The sequence below is a fragment of the Chelon labrosus genome (genome assembly GCF_963514085.1).
Source record: "Chelon labrosus genome assembly, chromosome: 3".
Taxonomy (NCBI): domain Eukaryota; kingdom Metazoa; phylum Chordata; class Actinopteri; order Mugiliformes; family Mugilidae; genus Chelon; species Chelon labrosus.
The window spans coordinates 23037444-23057773 of NC_140339.1; the positions used below are offsets into that span (position 1 = coordinate 23037444).

At 40.2% G+C, this 20330-nt stretch overlaps 3 protein-coding genes across 3 annotated transcripts; 2 read left to right on the forward strand and 1 right to left on the reverse strand.

Annotated features, from left to right (window-relative positions):
- Positions 1–5: 5 nt before the first annotated feature.
- On the reverse strand, positions 6–2557 carry cmc2 (C-x(9)-C motif containing 2). The gene is made up of 4 exons (XM_084574914.1): positions 2290–2557; positions 966–1071; positions 805–876; positions 6–701 (listed from the first exon to the last, which is right to left on the reverse strand). Exons 2-4 carry the CDS (start codon positions 1044–1046, stop codon positions 618–620), a joined length of 237 nt encoding a protein of 78 aa, XP_084431040.1. The 5' UTR covers positions 1047–1071; positions 2290–2557; the 3' UTR covers positions 6–617.
- A 1928-nt stretch (positions 2558–4485) lies between these two features.
- Positions 4486–8760, forward strand: cenpn (centromere protein N). Its single transcript, XM_084541705.1, has 10 exons — positions 4486–4741; positions 5101–5146; positions 5260–5319; positions 6303–6376; positions 6800–6973; positions 7075–7176; positions 7341–7395; positions 7533–7642; positions 7789–7912; positions 8388–8760. Exons 1-10 carry the CDS (start codon positions 4571–4573, stop codon positions 8507–8509), a joined length of 1038 nt encoding a protein of 345 aa, XP_084397831.1. The 5' UTR covers positions 4486–4570; the 3' UTR covers positions 8510–8760.
- Positions 8761–9670: 910 nt separating this feature from the next.
- atmin (ATM interactor) lies at positions 9671–17824 on the forward strand. Its single transcript, XM_084540989.1, has 4 exons — positions 9671–10081; positions 12195–12320; positions 13151–13350; positions 13468–17824. The coding sequence occupies exons 1-4, from the start codon at positions 9800–9802 to the stop codon at positions 15251–15253; spliced, it is 2394 nt and encodes a 797-aa protein (XP_084397115.1). The 5' UTR covers positions 9671–9799; the 3' UTR covers positions 15254–17824.
- The last annotated feature ends 2506 nt before the right edge of the window (positions 17825–20330 follow it).

Below are 20330 nucleotides of genomic sequence, written 5' to 3' on the forward strand. Positions count from 1 at the left end.
GAATGGATTCTTAAATTATATTTTATTTATTTATTTGAAAAGAACTCATCTTGAATCAATATGATTCCCCATTCAAACAAACTTAAAAATATCTCTACACTCGAAGGGTGTAAACACACCCTCCTTGTTTTCACAAAGAGTTTCCCGGTGCCAGAAAATTCCTGAGGGGTCCTGCCAACAGAGACTTCTGTCTAAAAAGGTTTCTGCTAACATTAATCTCTCTGATGGAGCAGCAGTGTGCTGCTAATAGAAGGGGGGGGGAATAACTGATGATACCCAAAAGCAATATTTAATCCTAAGTACCAAGTGCTGTTATTTTTATGTTGACCTAATTGTTGCAAGTTTTAGTCAGTACAGATGATAAAACATCCAAAATGTGTTCGGAGGGTTAATGTCCCAGTAAATTTAAGGGCTCTTGTTGCAGATGTATGATCCACAACACTCAAGTGTATTACAATTCACTCCGCTATCCAAATAATGTACACCATTACACGTTACAACTGTTCCTCCTTGACACAAACACAGCAGAAACAGCCTGTTACAGTGTCATGCTTAAGTCACTGTCCCAATATCTGAGTACTCGCAGTGCCAGTGGCAGCTTCAGAGTAAAATGTCCTTCAGAAAGGCTCCTTGGGTCCTTCTTTCAGCCTCTTTTTCATCTCTTGTGCGTGCTGCTTGCTGCGCTCCCGCTTTTCCAGTCTCTGTTGAAAACCAAAAAAAAAAAAAGCACTGATCAAAACAACACTCAATCGTCAAGAGTGCAAGAAAAGGCTACCAAAAAAATGCGTGAATAAAAATACAGACCTCCTTCTTCATGCACTGACGCATAGCGCGGTCCAAATCGTTACACTTGCCAAAGAACTTCAGGACATTGTGCTGATGGTAACGTGAGAGAGAATTTACATCGTTTTGTTTTCTGTGTATGTGATACACTAAGTAATACAAGGATTTAGAGAGTGACGCACCTCAGCGTGGCACTGCTTCAGTTGCGTTATTAGTTCGTTGCACTCGTCCGTGTGCAGGTGAGGTGACAAGTCAGGGTGCATTCTGAGTTAAGGGCTTACTGAACTTCTGCAGACAAAACAAACAGGAGGAGCAGACACGTCGGTAAAACGTCTATAAACAGTGGGTCTGGGTAATATCAAGGTATGTATTCAATACCATCAAAAATGCAGATGCTCATTGTTCTTTGTTACCGCTAAGGTCATGCTGTACTGAAGTGATGTATTGCTGGGGCTATCTTATCTATTGGCTGAACAGGCAGCTGAGCTGAGAAAGATGGGGTCTACGAGTGGTGGTGATAAGGGTACAGGAGTGGTAAACAACAGGGGACTTGGCAAACAGGAAAACTATTCAAACGTGCCACTGGCCAACAGCAAATGCTGCAGTTTAGGTGACACATAATGCAGCGTGTCTGACTCATTGTTAATTATATTATTAGTGACATTTTTAAGTTCTCATCCATGCATCACAAGATACGGCAGTTAATATTTTGTTAGTGATGCTTTATGTAAGGTTTTAAATCTATTACACAGTGAATACTGCACAGAACATTACCTAAAAATACATTGCAAATCAAGTAGCTCGGTTCAGTCGTACACTTTAGGTCTCCCAGCTGATCAACTAAATATGATTACATAAGGAATCTTGGAAATTTTACCACACAAATCTTTCTCAGCTCAGCTGCCTATTCAGCCAGAAGATAAGTGTCTTGAGATCACTTCTTGTTACTGACTTCAGCTCTGACATTATAATACATCATCATACATGGTTTACCACTGCGTCCTTCCTGTCAGGAAATAAGTGAGACCGATTCCCTCATGATCAATAAGGTGTCAGAAAGTAGAACAGACGACACTCTAGTCTAATAACAGTATATAAAGCTAAAGCTGATGAACTGATCATAATGTAAAAGAAATCAGAACATTTTCAAATCTGACAATCAAAATTGTTGATTATTGGTTTGTACAACTAATAATGGACCTATTGATTCTGCTCTACTTTGTAAACAACTCAGTGTTGTCAGACAAGGACAAGTCTTCTAAAGGATACTAATGCCTCCCCATCCCTCTCCTTCCTGAGCTGTCATTGTGATGGCTGGAGCTTTTCCAGTGGACACTTACCTGCAAACACAGAGGGATACATGATAAATGCATCACTGTGGCATCGTAAACCACCTAGATTCACTGTGGATACTCTGGACTCTCATTCACCAAATTATTTTACATATCAACTGGTTTATCATAACTGTTAGGTAACACCGTGCACTGACAGCTGAAAGTAACTTACCAGTTAAAAGGGCTCTGTTATCTGAGAAGTGTCCCAGCACACGTCGGTCACGTTAGCTAACTGCTACGAGGCCTCAGCTAATACAGCTAACGCTGCATACATCCATCCATCCACCTACTGAAGAACCACCAGGACTTTGTCTTTTCCTTTGTGGAATAACGCTGCGGGTTGTTTTAGTTCAGTTTTTACTAAAACCTCGTGTCCACTACTAACACCAGTGTAACCTAGGGCAGATACACAGACCTGGAGGACATACTGCCCGGTACGGTGCTTTCGTAACTGTTGATGACGCAATTTGAGTGGCAACGTTAAGAGCAAATCAGACTCCGACTTTTAGCTCGATTCACCAATAGCGTGCTTTCTTCCCAAAAGAGGTGGGGCTTGTGATGGCGGAAGTTTGGAGGAAATACAAGAAGGTTCCCCTCACAGTATTTCCGTTTTTGTTCACGTGTGCACTTCTCAGGTACACAGTCTCCTGTAGTTTGAGTACTGAGCTGTTTCGCTTTGTGTTACTTTGCCTGTATTGTATTCTCCATGGTAGGCATCCACTGGGAACATATTCATCATAGTTTTGTGTGCGCTTGAGAAGGAAATATTTATAGATATGCAAACAGGCCCATGTCCTTGTCAGAAACACACTAATATTATATATACTTATACTAATTTTTCATACTAAATGAAATTTCCCCGATATTATTCTCAAAAATATGACTCTGTGAAGGTTCAAAAAGCAGCACATTGTTTGGCAAATATTGTTATAGTCTTAAATGACTTAATACATGACAAACAAACATTAATTTATATTGCAAAGTCAGTATCTGGACTTGAAAACGTCCATTGACACGCCAAGAAGCTGTTGCGTGGTGTAAAGTAACCAGGTATAAAGGTACTTGCACTTTAGTTCAGTATTTTAATTTTATGCTACTTTCTGCTTCACTACTCTGGGTTCAGAAGGAAATTGTACTTTTTACCGCAATATATTTATGTGGCAGCTATAGCATACCCGAAGGTTATCACTTTAAACACCTACATTTATATAATGAATGATATAAAATATATGGAACTGTTATACTGCAGATTAAGCCACCTGACAGTTTATAACATTGATAAAATCAGATCTTCCTTACCTTAAAACGCTGCCAAACAATGTAGCAGTTATGATAACCTAGCAATATATCATATAAAAAAAACAGGGCTAAAGATTTTATCAGCAAAGAATTAGCTGATTCTTTTAAAAAAGTAAAGTTTAGAATGCAGGACTTGTCCTTTGAATCAAGTAGATTTGTAATTAATTTTCAACATCAGCTGTCACCATCCACAACCACAGAGAGAACACTTCATTAACTATGACTCTGACACAATAAGCTCTTTATTCTGCGTATGTCTATTGTGAGTGGTGAATAAATATCTGACACAGGACAGAAAACTGATACTCGATATTTTGCTTTTTTGGCATATTTTAATTTGAACTCACACACCTCTTTTTGAAGTACTTAGATTTTCTTCAAGCTGACGTGAAACAGACTTTGCATAGAATGCCTTTCCACATTGTTTTACTTATTCAAACCACATTTAAGAGCAGATATATATGTCCTGTTTCCATTTTTGTCGACTCTAAACGTTAAACGTTGAGTTAAACGCGATCATTTCTGATTTAAAATCGTAGGCTTTATGACAGTTCTGAAATAAGGTTTTTGAACACATTCGTACACATCTTGCAAGGTGTTAATTTGAAGTTCAATCACATAGACTTCAATAAAAAGTTTAACAAAACAGGTTTGTCTTCTTTTCTCTCCGATTGACCTTCTCTCCACCCTTTGCATTTAATACGTGACCCTTTGGACGGGTCCCAGCTCATAGTTTGGGAATCACTGAAGTATCTGTATTATAATAGTTAAAACAAGTATAAAAATGTAGTATAATAGATGCTATATATAATTAACTTTTTCAAATTTGTTCAGGCTGATGACACTTCTGAATCTTTGAATAAGTAATTTAGCTTGTTGTACTGTCAAGAACTGTACTGTAGAAGGGCAGTGGGTTAGTTGACAGTGTTGAGTATTACCACTCCAACACAGCAGAGGGCGCAGGAGGGAGCGCGTCAGATTTAAAGGCGGTATCTGATTGGTTGATTCGTGTGCTGTCTTGTCGGCGGTTTGTTTGGATCTTCTCGACTCGACTGGATGGCCGTACAAGCAGGACGACGAAGCCACTAGTTCAACGTATCTTGAAAACTGTCTTCCAGTTCAACTTCAAGATTTCAGCCACTGTCAGAGGGACAATGGACGACTCTACTAAACGCGTATTGCAGCGACTTATAACCAAGATACCGTCTCAAATGCTGGAAACGACGCTGGAGAAGTGGGGCCGTTTGAGCGAGGCGCAGCGGGAATCCTTGGATTTTACTCAGTCAAAATGGGCGTTAACACAAAAACTACTTGCCATTTGCGAGGTATGCTTCTTTTCTGTTCTGTTATTATTATAATTATTATGATTACTACAGTCTATGTATTTACGTATTTTATTTTAAATCGGCTAAATTTCAAAGCAGCCCCTGTGACATGTCAAAGCAAGGGATACGCAGGTGTAAACTGACATCGTTAATTATGGCCCTGGTCCGTTTAGGTTAGTCAGGGCCCCATTATGGATGGCTGTTGTGAACGGGGCCCTAATTAATTGAATTATTTATTTAATTTTATTTAATCTTACGTTGACATGTCAAAATGCTTGCTGTGAAATGGGCCGTTTCGGAAGTAGCTGCCTTTATGTGGGCTTTCTGCCTTTTACCTTCATTTTCTTCTTTCTTTACAGGAGGAAGAAATGGAGATCAAACACATCACAGAACTCGAGATGATACGTAAGTCGCTTTAAAATAATTTTGTCATTTGGTCAAAAACCACCTAGGTAATGATCACATATTGACATCAGTGCAATAACGCTACTCGTGTCGTTTTGGTTTCATTGTTTCAGATGTCATGGAGAATCCAAACATGGGGATGTGGTATGCTTTCCAGCTCCTGGACCCTGAAGGTATGCTAAAAACAAAACCATAACATGTCACGGAGGATCGAAAGTCTGCAGTGTTTTAAAAAAATTTATTCTAAAAACGCAAACAAACAGTGCAGCTGATTGTTGTCCGGATGTCAGATGTCCAACTCGTGTCTGGGTCATGGATGTTCTGATCCATTTTTTTTTTTTTTTTTGCCCACAGTCCAGTCACAATCATTAAATTGGTTAAGCCAAGTGTCCAAGACATTTCTTACCTTGCTTGTATTCTCCTAGATGTAAACCAGTCCAGTGCAGGGTTATATGCCAGACAGTTGAATACCTCTGTAGTGCATTAAGAAAAATAGTCAAGCCTTTTTGTTGGGCAAAATAAATAAAAATAAAGAAACTATAACTATATTGGCACAAAAAACACTTAGCGCAGGATGGTTTTAACAAAATAATAACCAGCTAAAAAAATGAATGTTTATAAATAGTGGTATATACAATAGCTTAACTTGAACAGTCACAAGAATTACTAAATCACAGTTCTTCTTAGTCCAGCATTGTGAAACTATACAAGATAAATTTCTTCTCAGTTCTGAGTACGTCCAGACAGCAGACATGTTCAGTCACTTTCTTGCGTGGTTGTGGTCCAGGACAGTCGTAAAACAAAGTGCAAAAAAAATTGGTCTGGCTTCATGCTCAGTCCGATCATTTAAAAAAATGCCTTGATCAAGACGTCTCTAGTCATAACATCCTATGACAGCCTTAGTCTTTTTTTTTTTAAATTACAAAGCAAGGTAAACTTTTTTTTTTTTTTTTTTTACAAAGCTAGTGTCATACATGCAGTGTTTGTGTTTTTTTTCTAGAGTTGCCAACACCATTATTGATCATAATAACTTTTCATGGCTACTAGCTAAAATTAAATATAGTTACCAACTGATTCATAGTTTAACTAACAAGTGCTTTCTCATCAGTTGCCTCTGGCTGAGATTTAACCTGTGTCCCTTGATGTGATTTTCTAGATGATGCTCACTCTGTCGGGCTCTTGCAGTTCAACCAACAATTTAAATTTCACATCCGTCAGCTCACAAATCAAGTAAGCCAGATATTCCTCCTTAATTTTGCTACAAATTCATATGGTTTACATACACCTATCAGCCACAACATCAAAACCACCAACCTGTCAAGTGAATAGCATTGATCGTCTCGTTCAGTGTAATGTTCTTCTCGGAAACCTGGGTCCTGATGTTTATGTTGGTGTTGTCTTTGATACGTACCACCACCTGAATGTTGATGCAGGCCAAGCACACTGTGAAAAGAAGATGTGATATATCAGACCAGACCATCTTCTTCCACGTAGGCCGCGTGCATCATTATAATTAGTGTTATTCACTTGACCAGTGATGATGACCAGTTGGTCACACTGTTATGGCTGATCGGTGTAGTTGCATCATTAAGTCATTTCATGGGCCCGTTTAACATCCCACATTAAAAGTCTACTATTTATATCACATTTAAGGTGTCGGTCAAAATAAAGAAGCACACGGACGAAGCTATATGGATTCGAATCGCATGGGGAGACATCTTTACTCAACCCAACCACCTCAAACCAACATATGTTGTTCACTATCTTCAGAGTCCTTATGTCTTTGTGACCAGTCTGACTTCAAAGCTAAAACCACTGTTATCCCAGGTGAGGAATGAGTTCTTTATTTAGTCCTATACATTGTTTGTATAGATGTCACCGTTTGTTCAGCCTTTCATTCCCCTCTAAGAGAGTGGTGTTCTTTGCAGGCCTTGATTCTGTCCACCAAATATCAAGCTATCAAGGATGCTAACCTCAAGGGAAGAAATCTCACTGCCATCAAAGACTTGCTGATGAGGCAATATCAACAAGTAAGCCTGTTGTGATTATGTAGCAGAACTGTTTATTTTTGTGGATATATGCAATGTTTTTAGTTTCAATTGACTGCTCTTGTAATGACGTTTAGGAGGAAGTTTGCTGTAACCTTTCTAGTTTACTGCCATTTTTGATGTTTTGACCTTTTATTCCTTCCTAGGTGTTTCCCACCAATTATCCCAGCCTTCTTGCAGAAAATGATCAAACTGTCTCAAGTATGTTTTTCATATCATTTGATCTTCTTTTAGGTATTTGATGTTATTTGTCCAGTGTCACACACATCTTAACATTGTTTTGATCTAAGTGTACTTCTGGTGGAATTCTGTGTTTATGCATTTGGCTTTATTACTAGACTTGGACATAGAAAGAGAACAAGCCGAGTCTGCGGCAAACCGTCATCAGATGGCATGTGAGGCCTTTGGTCATGGGATGTTACCTCAGCTACAGTCTGCAGTTTATAAGGTACCCACAGGCACATGACTTAATAAAAGTTCTGTTAAAATTAAATAATCAGATACCACAAATCAGTGTGTCTATATTGAAGATGCTAAAGTTAACCGTGTATACTCTAATGATCTGAATTGTATTTTGTAATAATCTTTCCTCAGCTGGAAACGAAATTCAGAGACCAAACCAATAAGACCATGACAGAGCGAGAAGAGCCATTCAGATGTGTTGTTACATTTGCAAGCACCAACCTCTTGGAGTCACTCAGACACTGTGCATCCTCAGGTACCCAGCCATGAAAGGAAAATATGTTTTGTACATTAGCAGTAAACATATTACTGGCAACTCCATAAAGGACCAGAAGAGGGCGTACATGCACACAATCTGAAGGAACTGTAATACCCTGAGAGCCTCATACATATGCCCGCATTCATGATGGTTAGTTGGTCCCTGAATTTTCTTGTAAACAATAAATTTGAGAACTTGCCACATTGATTGGTGAAGATATGAAGACACATGGATAGTGAAAGCAACAAGGAGATGTTTGTATTCCCAGTTAAGAGCCATGGCACTACCCAGTTCTCATAATTGACTCTTCATTTTCTGTAATGGCAACGCTTTGCACATTTTAGTTTCTTTGTGCCACAAATAAATATTCATGTATTATGGGAAACGTGGGATTCCATTTGATGAAGACTGAGATTTTTGAACAAGAATGTTTACAGTGTCCCTTTTTTATGGATTGTTTTTATCTTTATAGGAATTGCTGCCACCCCCGTCACACCACTGCTCTCATCTGTTCCATTAAAAGGAAGGAATTATTTTGTCATCACAGACAATGGCCCAGGTTCCTCCTCACAAATGCACCAGTCACAGAACTAATGGCAGACCCACGACTTAAAGGACTTACAGTGTGGGCTGATCTGACAACTCTTAGTCCATCCATGGTTTACTTTTATGATTGAGGTTATTGTTAATATAGCTCTTAAAGAGTCATGTCCATCTACAATTCAGAATACATCATTTTATTTTATTCCTAAGCCCCCAGTATGTAAGCAGTTTGTAATTAGAATTGTCACTTTATTATTGTTTACTGTTTTGTCAAATTGAATATAAAAGCGGGATATTCTGAAGTTTTACAGTGTGCTGTCTTGATATGAGTATGTCATTTACCACACACATTAGTTATCTAGATTGTTTTCATCTGTTTACAAAATAGTGTAGTTCTGTCTAGCAGTGAAAGGCCTGCTGGAAGGGAACCAGCTTAAGTTGTTTCAGGATGCATTGATGAATTGTCCTGTTTATACACAAACTATTTAAAGGATGGTTAAAATTTTCGCCATAAATAGTACTTGCAAGCTTGGATTGCAATCATCACCGATCCCTGTAATTGTTCTTCTGTCCATTTTAAAAACAACAACAAGATCCCTTGCTAACAGAACTATTAAATAGAGGATGGAGCACAAAATCCACAGTCCTCACACTGCAAAAATTATTCCAGCTATCAGTCAAAGCTATTTTGAGACTGCAGCCATTTGAGTTTGACAAATTAGAGTTTAAAGTTAAAAAATCACTCTCAGTCGCTGTGGCTGATTAAGCAGTTTTAAAATCTATCCTTAAAATCTGGTTATGGAAGAACTGTAATTATAACAGATAGCGGTTAATTTATGGTGCTAAATTTTGTCCTGCATTTCTTGAAGGTAACTTTTAGCTCTTGGTATATGCAGTCACACTAATATATCCATTATCGGCACAGCTCTGAGTGTGTTTTGTTTTTCTGCAAAACTGAGATAATTGTGTATTATCTCAAGTTGAATTGTTGAGGATTTGATTGTTTGGTTTGTTAAACATTGTGGTTTTATTCTTTGTTTTTAATTGGCTTGATCCTATCAAAATAGAAAGAAAATATAACCATTAACATTTTAGTGAGTAACAAGTTTTGGTATACTGTTTTTTCTTTTCCCACTAATGTTTGAGGATTAAAATAAATGTTTATTTTTTAAATACATTGTGGGGTACAGCAGAACAATTTTGACGCTTTATTTAGCAAAACGGAAGTATGAACGCATCCCGGATGTGACGTAGGCGTAGCTTTTCCAGCTTTCAGTGAGTGGAAGGTAGCGAAAGAAGCCTGTCAGTCAAAGCTGAGGGACGGTATGCCTCTGTTCATTCATGCTGCTGAGGCTATCTGCCAAACACAGGACGGACTGTCAACACAGAAACATGGCTGCCTCTTCAACGGGCAAGGCGAATAACAGAGATAACGTCACCACAGAAAGCCCGAAATGTCATGAGGAATCTCTGTCGCAGTCAAGGGAAATAATAAAACCCACCATCATGGAGCTGACCAAAGAAGTGAGGACGAACATCCTCTGCACCGTGGAAGGATGTGGCAAGATTCTCCCCAACACACCTGCGTTGAACATGCATCTTGTTAAATCGCACAGAATCAAGGTAATATCTTACTCAAACCAGTTGTTTCCATGGGTAACGAGTGCAGCTAACTGCAATGCTAACTTAGCTAACTCCGTTTTGAGAAATCGCTGTTAGAAAAACTGGAAAATGCAAGTCATCCATAACTTCGTATTAGCTTGCACACAGTGCGGTAGTGATGTTTAGAAAACAAGTTAATGCATTATAGTTGACGTTTGGTAGAGGTTTCCTTGGTTTTGTGTTGCTAACGTTTACATTTGTGCCATTTCATTAGCGAGTTAGCTAAACTGCAGTTAGCTACTTGTGTTGTCAATTAATGATTTGGATCACGTGATGATCGATACACACACCCTCACTGACATTTTTATTGGACTGTTACTCAGGGGCAGGAGTTTTGAGGATGTCTGATTTGTTTGTGTAGTTTGTCCTAATCTTCCTAATCCCACATAAACACCATTGATTTCTAGAGTCTAATCTACAATGTACTGTTATACACTTAACAGTTGGTACAGTGGAGGCAGTCTCAGCATTTACCTCTGACCCGGGTCCTTCTGTCCTCATTGGACTGGGCTTTTTCGTGGGAGGCAGTAATTCACTGTCTCCCCTCCTTGAATGAAGTTCTTTGCTGGGAAAGGCTGCCTTTTGTCCTGCAACAGACTAAGCTCTTTGTTTCAAATAGGTGAATGTTGGAATTTAAATGAGCCCTTAGAAGTAGTCCATGTGGCCCAGCCAGAAGAAGTCTAATAAAACCTTTAGTCTTACTGCGTAAGCCTGAGGTACAGTCAGGCAGATTCCAAATTTCACTTTTTAGTGTTTAGTGACATTATTGGTATAAATGAAACGGTAAAATCTACAGAAAACTTGTGCTGGCTTCATGTTCAGTATAATCCACGCCAGTCACTCTGAGTGTAATTACAGTCTTTTATTTCTATTCTACAGCTACACTTTCCTTGCAGATTGTGCCTCTAAGAAGGGTTCAAAGAGAGAGAAAGGGAAGCAAGCAGCAGTCTGAGCAAAAAAAACCGACAGATTGAATGTGTTATTCTTAATCCACAGCTTTATGAAACTTCTGTCGGGGGTAGTTATGATATTCTGGTTGACATGATGACAAAGTGCTTAAATGCTGTGATTGCTCCCTCTCTCCCTCTTTTGCATTATTCATCGAGTCAGGCTGCAAGAGTGAGGCATGATGCGTATCTGTTTATATTACGTCCACTTTAACACTGCCATACATTTACTGCATCAATGCACAGCAGTAGCACAAACTGTATTTGCAGATCAGTGCTTCGTGGTGGGTAGTTGTTTTCCTCTGAAGAGTTCAGATTAATTTTTCTACAAGAAGCAAAGACAAGCAACGTTTAAAGACTGCTGCTCCTACTTATCAGTGTATTGTACAGTCTCACAGAGAAAGCAAATATCATCAGCAGGCTGTGGTCTGGCCCTGCTTTGCACATACAGTGAATCTCTGCTTGCTTTCTGTTTGGGCTATAGCCAATAACTGGCTGATGTCTTGATATGACTCAGGCTCCGGCCTACGGCCATATGATGTAGCTGAAGCAAATAGCAAGAGCATTCATTGTTTCCAAATTTGTCATTTCATGCGAACTGCTTATGATAAAACAGAAGCTATTTGTCAGCTTTAGTAGTTCCCCTACAGCGTTACAGCAGATGGAGGTGACCTTGACCACTGGAAGACCTCAGTATAATTGCCTCATGTGCAATGTAATGGTATTGCCTTTTTTATTTTATGTTTTTCATCATTCAAAATGAGAAATAATATTAAAATGTTTAGCCAGTGAGAGCAGCAGTTGTACCGTTAAACCCCCAGCATCTGAATGTCATGTTCATCTGTGTAAAGCAGAGTCTATTGTGTGTACAGCTCTTTAGGGTCTTGCATATAATTATTCCACTGATGTAGTCTTACCTGCAGTAGCTAAAGGTAAAGGTAATGCAAAGTAGAGCTTAGTGCCAGTGACACATTTTCAACATGTCACATACAGGAAATGCTTTACAGCTGTCAGGCCCTAGACAGAGTGTCGTATATTTATGGAATCTATCTTGACCACTAGTTACTATGCTGAGCAAACATTCTAAAATGTTAATATTCTGCTTTGTCTGCTTTCTTTATTTTCAGGATGGTATCGTCAATCCCACAGTCAGGAAAGACATGAAGGGCTCTCAGAAGCTTTTCTGCTGTCCCATTGAAGGGTGTCCCAGGGGGCCTAACAGACCCTTCTCCCAGTTCTCTCTGGTTAAGCAAGTAAGCATTTCTCCATTAATCTTTAAAGAGGTATTCGCAATTAATAAAATAGCTTTTAAGTAAAGGTGCATGGCCACCATTTTTGTCTGACCCAATACAAGTACTTTAATCTGTGTACTTGCAGGATTGCTGGCAACAGTGCTTCCTCAAGATCAATATGATTCAACAATGAGGTGTTATCTCATTGCATTCATCCAAAGTTGAATGAATGTGATATATGTAGGGGAAAATAAACATTAGACCTTACATTGCTAGTGTTAACCTTTATTAACCTTCACTAAAATTTAACTGTGATTGTTTTTCATTGATGTTTCCCCTCTCATTGTAAATAAGTGATAAAAATAGCTGTCTGGAGGCAATGAAGCTAATGTAGCTTTTGATCTGAGAAGCTGATGGAAAATGTTTAAAACTTTGTGTTTTCGGGTGATAAGAGTCGCATGAGCACAGCGTCATGGATACTGGTATTGATATCGTGCATAGCTACTTTTAAGCCTTTATAATGCTGGTACCAAGCTGAGCCCCACTGTAACATAAAACGGGTGCTTCAGAGCCTTTAAATGAAAATCAACGTAAACACCGGCATTTCTTCTCTTTTCTGTGGAATTAATGGCTTCAAAACAGTGGGCAAAACTGCTCTCTCTTCTATATTTTGTCAAAATTATACAATGGCCTGTACCAAAAATGGACGTCATTTTGTCTTTGAATCTTATGAAGATTTTTATTTTGTTTTGTCATTCATTCTACATTCTTGAAGTTAGTTCTGACCAAGATAACAAACTACATTTTATAGTTGCTGTCTTCAATGTATCTCTTGATCTGTTTTATTGTAGCACTTCATGAAGATGCACGCCGAGAAGAAACATAAATGCTCCAAGTGCAACAATGGCTACAGCACAGAATGGGACCTGAAGAGGCACATAGAAGACTGTGGAAAGACCTACCACTGTACATGTGGCTGCCCCTACGCTAGCAGAGCTGCTTTACTCTCACATATCTACAGGACAGGCCATGAGATTCCCACAGAACACAGGCATGTACACGCATAACCCAAACAGGATTTTATTACAATTCTGCATTTTGTTGTTGATGATTAATAAACCTAGTTTTAACCTTTGTCTTTCTCTTTATCTGCTTTGTGTCTTTACAGAATTCCTCCAGTAAAAAAACGAAAGATGGAGAAACTGATAAGTGGTTCTGAAAAGGTTAAGACCAATGGTACAGCCTGTCAAATCATACCTGCTAGTAAAGAGCTGGCAGAGACTGCTCTCCCCTCTGATACAACTGTTTATTTCACAGACTCTGTAAATCAGAACTCTAGCCCTCGTAGGAGCCTTCAGAAGTTGCTCCTACCAAAGCCAAAGATGGCTTTGGTCAGTGTTCCTGTGATGCAGCTGGCCCATCTGCCTGTCCTCCTTCCATCTACAGAGAGTGGGGCTCTGAGGTCTGTAGTGCTTGCAGTAGACAGCCAAGGGTCCGTCAGCACCCTTCAGCTCTTGCCTCAAGCCACAGGCGCAGTGGTACCTCAAATTGATGCAAAAAGTTTAGGTTTCAAAGACAGCATGGCAACTTCCCGCTCTAGCTTGGGGCCCATTAGCACAGGAGTTCAGGTTAGTCTGGATCCTGCAGGTCCAGAGGACTCAGCTAGCAGCATGGCAGGGCAGCGAGGAAGGAGCACCTCCACAAATATTCAGACAGACAAATCCTACTTGTCAAAAATGCCGGCAGGAGTGGGAGTTGGGGAGGGAATAGGCTTGTGCTCCATGGGTGAGTCCTCAGTGTCATCCTGCTCCCAAACAGACATCAGTGTGAGTGCCCAAGTCCTCCTGCCAATCAGTGTTGAAACCCAGACATTCTTCTCCCGCGCAAAAGCCACGTCCTCTATTGGAGCTCAGACAGACAGCCAGTGCCTGAGCCAAATTCCTTGCTCCTCCTCCTCTGTGCACCCGTTCAAAACCAGGCAGACACAGACACGATTTGCATTGCCACAATCCGAGGACAAAGCTCAGGACCAGGCTATCATGTGCTCTGACCTATTTGGCAATGACTCTCTCAGTGTTTCTACCCAAACAGCTCTGGACATAGATGACTCCCTTAGTGGTGCTGAAAGCAGTATATATGAGGACTCGAAGTCAGTGGGTGGTATGTGTTTTGGGGTTCAGACACATGAGCTCAGCACAAACAACATGGTAGACAACCAGACCCAAACAATGACATTGTTAAGTGACCTAGAAAACATTTTGTCTGACAGCATGTCGAGCCACCCGGTGCTCACAGAGGCCTCTGCAGGCTGCGGGTCAGGTCTCGGCTCCGTTCAGGAGCAACACAACGGCATAGACTTTGACTTTGAAGAGTTTCTCAATGCTGTGCACATCCAGACACAGACAGAGGAGAGTGAGCTCGGAGGACTAGGAGGTGACACGCCACTGGAGTCTCTGGACAATCAGACCCAGACAGACTTCCTCCTGATGGATGAACTGGACCAAAGCGAGGGACCAATTCGAACTCAAGCCAGCGACCTGGAGCTTTTCGATACTCAAACTCAGACTGACCTCAATTTCCTGCTGAATGCTGGAAACCACATGCCTCTGAGCAGCATATTGCGACATTCAAGCTTTTCTATGAGCACAGAGTCCTCAGATACAGAAACACAGACAGATATGCCTTCATTTGGCACTGGCCTCTCCTCCCAGACGCCTGTCAGTCAGGGTGAGCAGGCAAGGCTCCTTAACAGCACAGAGACACAGACTGTGACCAGCCAGGCAGAAGGCCTGGGGAACCTCTTCTTGACCAGCAACGAAACACAAACTGTCATGGATGACTTCTTGTCAGCAGACCTGGCATGGAATATGGAGTCCCATTTCAGTTCTGTGGAAACCCAGACATGTGAGGAGCTTTGTGCACTCTTTCAGCACCCAGAGAAGCCCAACAGCTGAAGCTCCCCTCAGTGAGGCTTCCTAAACCTCTGCAGTCCAGTTTCAGATATCCGCCTCTCCCTATAAGAGGAGTCTATGCTGTCCTCCGGCGGTCTTAGCAGTAAGAAGTCTGCGAAAATGTTTTGACCATTCCTTTGGGGGCGTCATGTCTAGAGCCTTTCCAGGTGTATATCCTGACAGCTTTGCTGCACTTTATTAGCTCGGTAGACGTGATTTATCAGCCCCTGTGAAAGTTTACATATTTATTTGCACATAAAGTAACATAGTTGTCTTGTCTCAATTGCCAGTTTATTGTATATTTCAGTCTGTAACCACTGTGACTGGTTTACACAGTTTGGTCTTACTAGGAGTTTAAAAATGACTCAACATTTCATAAATGTTAGATCTGCAGTTAAAAGGGAAGACATCTTTAGCTGTACGTGGCTGTCATGGAAAGGCTTGTAGAATGGTTATCCTCTGTGACAGCTTTCAAATGCGGATTTACTGCATTAAAACAATCTCAGCTGTACAGTATACAATATTGTACACTTACTTTACATATGTCTGAAAAAGTGCATGAAGCCTCCACGTGGTCAGCAGCACAAAAACGTAAAATAACAAATCTGCGCTTGTGCATCTGATGGCTGATTTCTAATTGTTGCCTTGTCAGCAGCAACAAGACTACAAACTCTGTGCTTTGTAGCCGGCCGTAGCGTGACCAGTTAGAACTGGCTTTGTTTTCCAAAATAGAGCCTTCCAAGGATGAACAAGGCATTGTTGGTAGGATGCATCTCTGAAATATACGTATGTGGCACAAGAAAAATTTAAATGTTCATGTTTGTCAGGTGTTGCACATCTTTAAGTGATTTTGTGATTGTGAAGTATGATGTTGTGTAAACTGTTTTGTGTCCAGGCTTCTATTGCTAGGCAGTCGGTTTAAGGCAGCAAACAGACAAGGCTGTCACCGTCTTTGACTTATTCATTAGATGTGTGTAAGTCTATACAGTAGCACTACTCTGTGCTGAAGTAGTGTCCCTGCACAGAAACACAGAGGATTAAAGCTAGGATTAGCACAGTTATTGTGTGTATTCACCACCTGGTTTTGACTGAAATAAATATTAGACTTTCCATATTTAGGATAGTTGGACATTTGGGTACAGTATTTTATATTTTTTTCCTCTTTTTTTTTTTTTTCTCCATGTTTTTAATTTTAATGTTTTGATTGTGTTGTTGTTCTACTGTTGGACCCGGTTACCTCACAGGCACCACATATAGACTGTGTTCTACCAGGAAACACAGAACTATAGGCCTTCTTTATTTGTTCATTTCTGTTACTTTGGTGCCTTAACCCAAGTATTAACTTGCGTTCTGTTACAGATAATTTGCTGCTTTAGAACAACTAGCATATTTATGCTCCAGTATGTTTTAGAAAAAAATCAGAATCCTTTTGGCCTTGGCCTGCATGTTCAATCCAGACTATATTCATATTTTCATAATGGTCGCATGAGATATTGGGACGCCCCTACTTGTTCTAAAAAAAAAAATGTATGGAAGGATTTGCAGTCTTTTATGGGGAACTATGGCTATGCAGCATGTTACTGGAGAGAATTACTTGGATTCCATTTCAATGTTTTCATGGACGGGTGGTTAATACTATCACAGTTTATAGATATTTGTTGAAACTGAAGAATGTACAGGTCATGAAACTGTGCCCGAGTATGACATGCTTTATTTTTTGCACCGTATCCAATATGTTTATGGAGAATTTCTGTGTTGTTGTTGTTGTTTTCAAATCTCTACTTCTAGTTTATGATTCTTGAATTCAGATACAGCATAGCTGCTCCTCACAGGTTTTGGTAGGATGGGGAAATGCCTTGCTAAAAACAGAACTACGTGTCCGTTACGGTGCTTTATTTTCTCCCTGTAGGGAGTGCATGCCGATATTTTTCCAGCACAGAGTATTTGTTTTTGTTGCCTGTATATGTAGAGTTAATGGCTGCCTTGAATAATTGTTAAAACTACACTACATATGCAGTTAATAAACTGCTAAAAGTTGGATATTGTTGTCTTTGTCACTTACTTCACATTAAAGGTAGAAGAGAAAATTAAAGACATTACACTCAATGAAAAGCAGAAGAAATGGAGTTTGTGTAAACATGATCAGTGTTTTGATCAGTGATCAGTGCGGGGCTGTTCTTTTAATTCAGCCACTGGTTATGAGGTTCTGCACAGGGGAAGAAAATGCGCAAACAAGTTACACATGTGATGCACTTTTAGAGTCCATGGGTTTTATTCCCCTGTGCTGATGCTAAGAGCTGAATTAAGGGAACAGATTGTGTCTTTTCACATTGATCCACTCTTACATAGTATTGACATACGAAATCCCAACTTGTGCCACATATAGCAAGTCTTTTCAAGTGAATTTATTTTACATGCAGGTAAGACAAATGTTTGGATTGGTTGCATTAATTTGGTAGATTGCTTGTATGTATTTATCAGTGACGAGCCATAACATTATACCCACTGACGTCTAAAGAAAATAAATTGATCATCCGGTTACAATGCAATGTTCTGGGATACTGGCTTTCATGTGGATGTCACTTTGATTCATGGACCCACCTAAACTTTTTTTTGCTGACCAGGCCCCAACACTGTAACACCCGCAGCCATCACACGCAGGACAATGCAGCCTACGATGCCACAAAATTGTTCAGGAACTATTCAGAAGACAGGTAAATACTGATTGAGTATGTGTGGGATCAACTGGAACAAACCATAGAGGCCCCTCAATCCGGGGGACCCTAACGCTCCCATTAACAACGTTCAGGCCTGTGTTGATTCCCCAATGAGTTTGAACTGGTTTGATTCAGATTCAGAGAACTTTATTTATCCCAACAGGGCAAATCATTTGCAGCTTTTCCACATGCATTCCATACACAGTCCATCCAAATAAACAGGCAAGCCAAGGAAACAATAAGTGCATGGGCACATAATAATCAGTGCTCATTAAGATCAATAAAATCAGTAGTAGAAATCCAATAAATAAATCCAATAAATAAATAGATAAAACCTTAAAAACGTTCATCTAAAATGAATGGGGTCTATGTTTAAGAAGGAATAAAAGACTTTACGTAACGATTCGTCCTGCTGATTTGGAGGCACAAGGAAGACCTACAGTATACAGGCAGGTGGTTTGAATGTTATGGCTGATCAGTGTATTTTTTTTTCCGTTTTATAGACTTCCAGTGCAACATGAGTTCTGAGACAGCTGTGGTTTGCAGATGAGATGTAAAAAGCAGAAGACGTGAGGGAGCAACAGAGCCATACTTCCTTTGGGATAGTTGCACCGTTGCTAGGTAACAACACCAGCTGAAAAAGCACTTGTGGGAACTGGTCAGAACAAAATAAACATGGGCCCAATTAATGCAGAGCTTAACATCTCAATCTTATTGTGGTGTTGTCTGAAATGTCATGCCAGTCCTGGATAATACAGTAGTTGGGACTTTTATGAACATACATCATATGTTGAAGTAACTGTTTTGTACTGTACAATGGAGTGAGGCTGAGTATATATTACATAAACTAAGGCGCATCTTCATAATTGAACCTGAGAATATAAAATGACTGCATACTTGAATGTTGTCGGTTATCATTTATTTCACAGCCCTTACACAGCCTTAAAGCATATCTTAAGAAAACAGGCAGCTGGGGTGCATATGGGTTTGACCAATAGCCTGTTCCAGTCTCTTGCCCAGTGAGTAGCTAGTGTGGTGCATTGTGTCAGGCTTGGGAGACGTAGCTACTTGATACCTCTTTGGGACAGATACACTTACAGTAGAGAACAAGTGAGGGTTATGCTGACATGTCTGGTGCTTGGAGGTCACTGCTGCAGAGTAAGAGGGAAGCTCCAAGTAAGAAACAGCGTCCACTCTTGTTTCTCTTCCTCCGCTCTTCTTGTCTAACATGAAATAGTATTCTTGTGATGTTTCTCCCTCTGGAGCCTTCTTGTCTCGGCAGACTTGACCACTGCCCTTGAGATTCATGCGTGGTGATTTGATAGGTGGTAAAAATGTAAAGTTCTGAATGCGAATCGCTGTGTTACTGGGCCTCTCACTGGGTTTCTGAGGATAAGTGGGCCTGTTCTCCAACACAGAAAATTTTGTACACGCGTGGCGAGGCAGCAAAGGAGTCCCATCTAGTTTTTCTTCAAAGAAAAGACCTGCTGTGTTTCTCTGCACGGCACTGAGGACAGGCCATTCTGCTGCATCTGACTTCTGAGTTGCCATAGCGGTTTCACTCCAAGGTCCCAGCTGCTGGTTTAATGACGTAGATTTCTTAACATCATGCACTCCGACATGAGACTCACAGCGCTGTGCTGCAATGCCGACTGAGCAGTCAGCATTAGAGGATGTGGGGTCTACAGAGGAAGGTATTGGACCGCCGGGCTCCATATGCTTTGATTTCTTGCATTGCTTCTGATTCAAAAGTATGCAGCTGAGAGGAGCAACTCTGGCCCAGCCACAAACCTGTTGCAAAACCAAATTCAGCATTAAACATGACATAACATGGAATTACTCACACAAAGTAAACTACTTACTGTAGAAAGTCAAAATCATGCAAATAGACCAAGAATATCAAAGCATGAAGGTACAGGTATAATTAATAACATGCTGGATGAAAGTATTCCTCTGAGGATGGGTTTGAAGTGCTAGTATGTAACTGCTGACTGGTTAAAAGTCTTATGAGATGAAGAGATCTATTTTTAAGCTAAACTAATATCAGAAAAAATGATATGAAAATGTATTATTATATGTAACTTTCCCTAATGACTCCAGATCAGTATACAGAAAAAAAAACAAATCTAGAATCTACGTGCAACTGGTGCAACTGTTTTAACTTAAAAGATGAAGACAGATATTAATTCACTTACGGATTCTTCCAAACCCGAGTAACAGTGAAACTCATGTGGCTCCTTTTCATTCAGGAAGATCTCCTCGCTGATATCTAGAAGTGCATCAACGTGGGTCCTGTCTGCTGTCCTGTGAGGCTGCTCCAAAGCTGCGTCCTCCTGCGCTGGAAGCTCCATGTCTGATCCCTT

What these genes read in the sequence shown, in the direction of transcription:
- cenpn (XM_084541705.1), top strand. Translation starts at nt 4,571, where the DNA reads ATGGACGACTCTACTAAACGCGTATTGCAGCGACTTATAACCAAGATA. An exon ending in CACAGAACTCGAGATGATAC is followed by an intron (nt 5,147 to 5,259) that starts GTAAGTCGCTTT and finishes TCATTGTTTCAG; the next exon opens with ATGTCATGGAGAATCCAAAC. An exon ending in CCAGCTCCTGGACCCTGAAG is followed by an intron (nt 5,320 to 6,302) that starts GTATGCTAAAAA and finishes GTGATTTTCTAG; the next exon opens with ATGATGCTCACTCTGTCGGG.
- cmc2 (XM_084574914.1), bottom strand. Translation starts at nt 1,046, where the DNA reads ATGCACCCTGACTTGTCACCTCACCTGCACACGGACGAGTGCAACGAA. An exon ending in TGAAGCAGTGCCACGCTGAG is followed by an intron (nt 877 to 965) that starts GTGCGTCACTCT and finishes CGTTACCATCAG; the next exon opens with CACAATGTCCTGAAGTTCTT. An exon ending in GTCAGTGCATGAAGAAGGAG is followed by an intron (nt 702 to 804) that starts GTCTGTATTTTT and finishes GGTTTTCAACAG; the next exon opens with AGACTGGAAAAGCGGGAGCG.
- atmin (XM_084540989.1), top strand. Translation starts at nt 9,800, where the DNA reads ATGCTGCTGAGGCTATCTGCCAAACACAGGACGGACTGTCAACACAGA. An exon ending in TTAAATCGCACAGAATCAAG is followed by an intron (nt 10,082 to 12,194) that starts GTAATATCTTAC and finishes CTTTATTTTCAG; the next exon opens with GATGGTATCGTCAATCCCAC. An exon ending in GAGATTCCCACAGAACACAG is followed by an intron (nt 13,351 to 13,467) that starts GCATGTACACGC and finishes GTGTCTTTACAG; the next exon opens with AATTCCTCCAGTAAAAAAAC.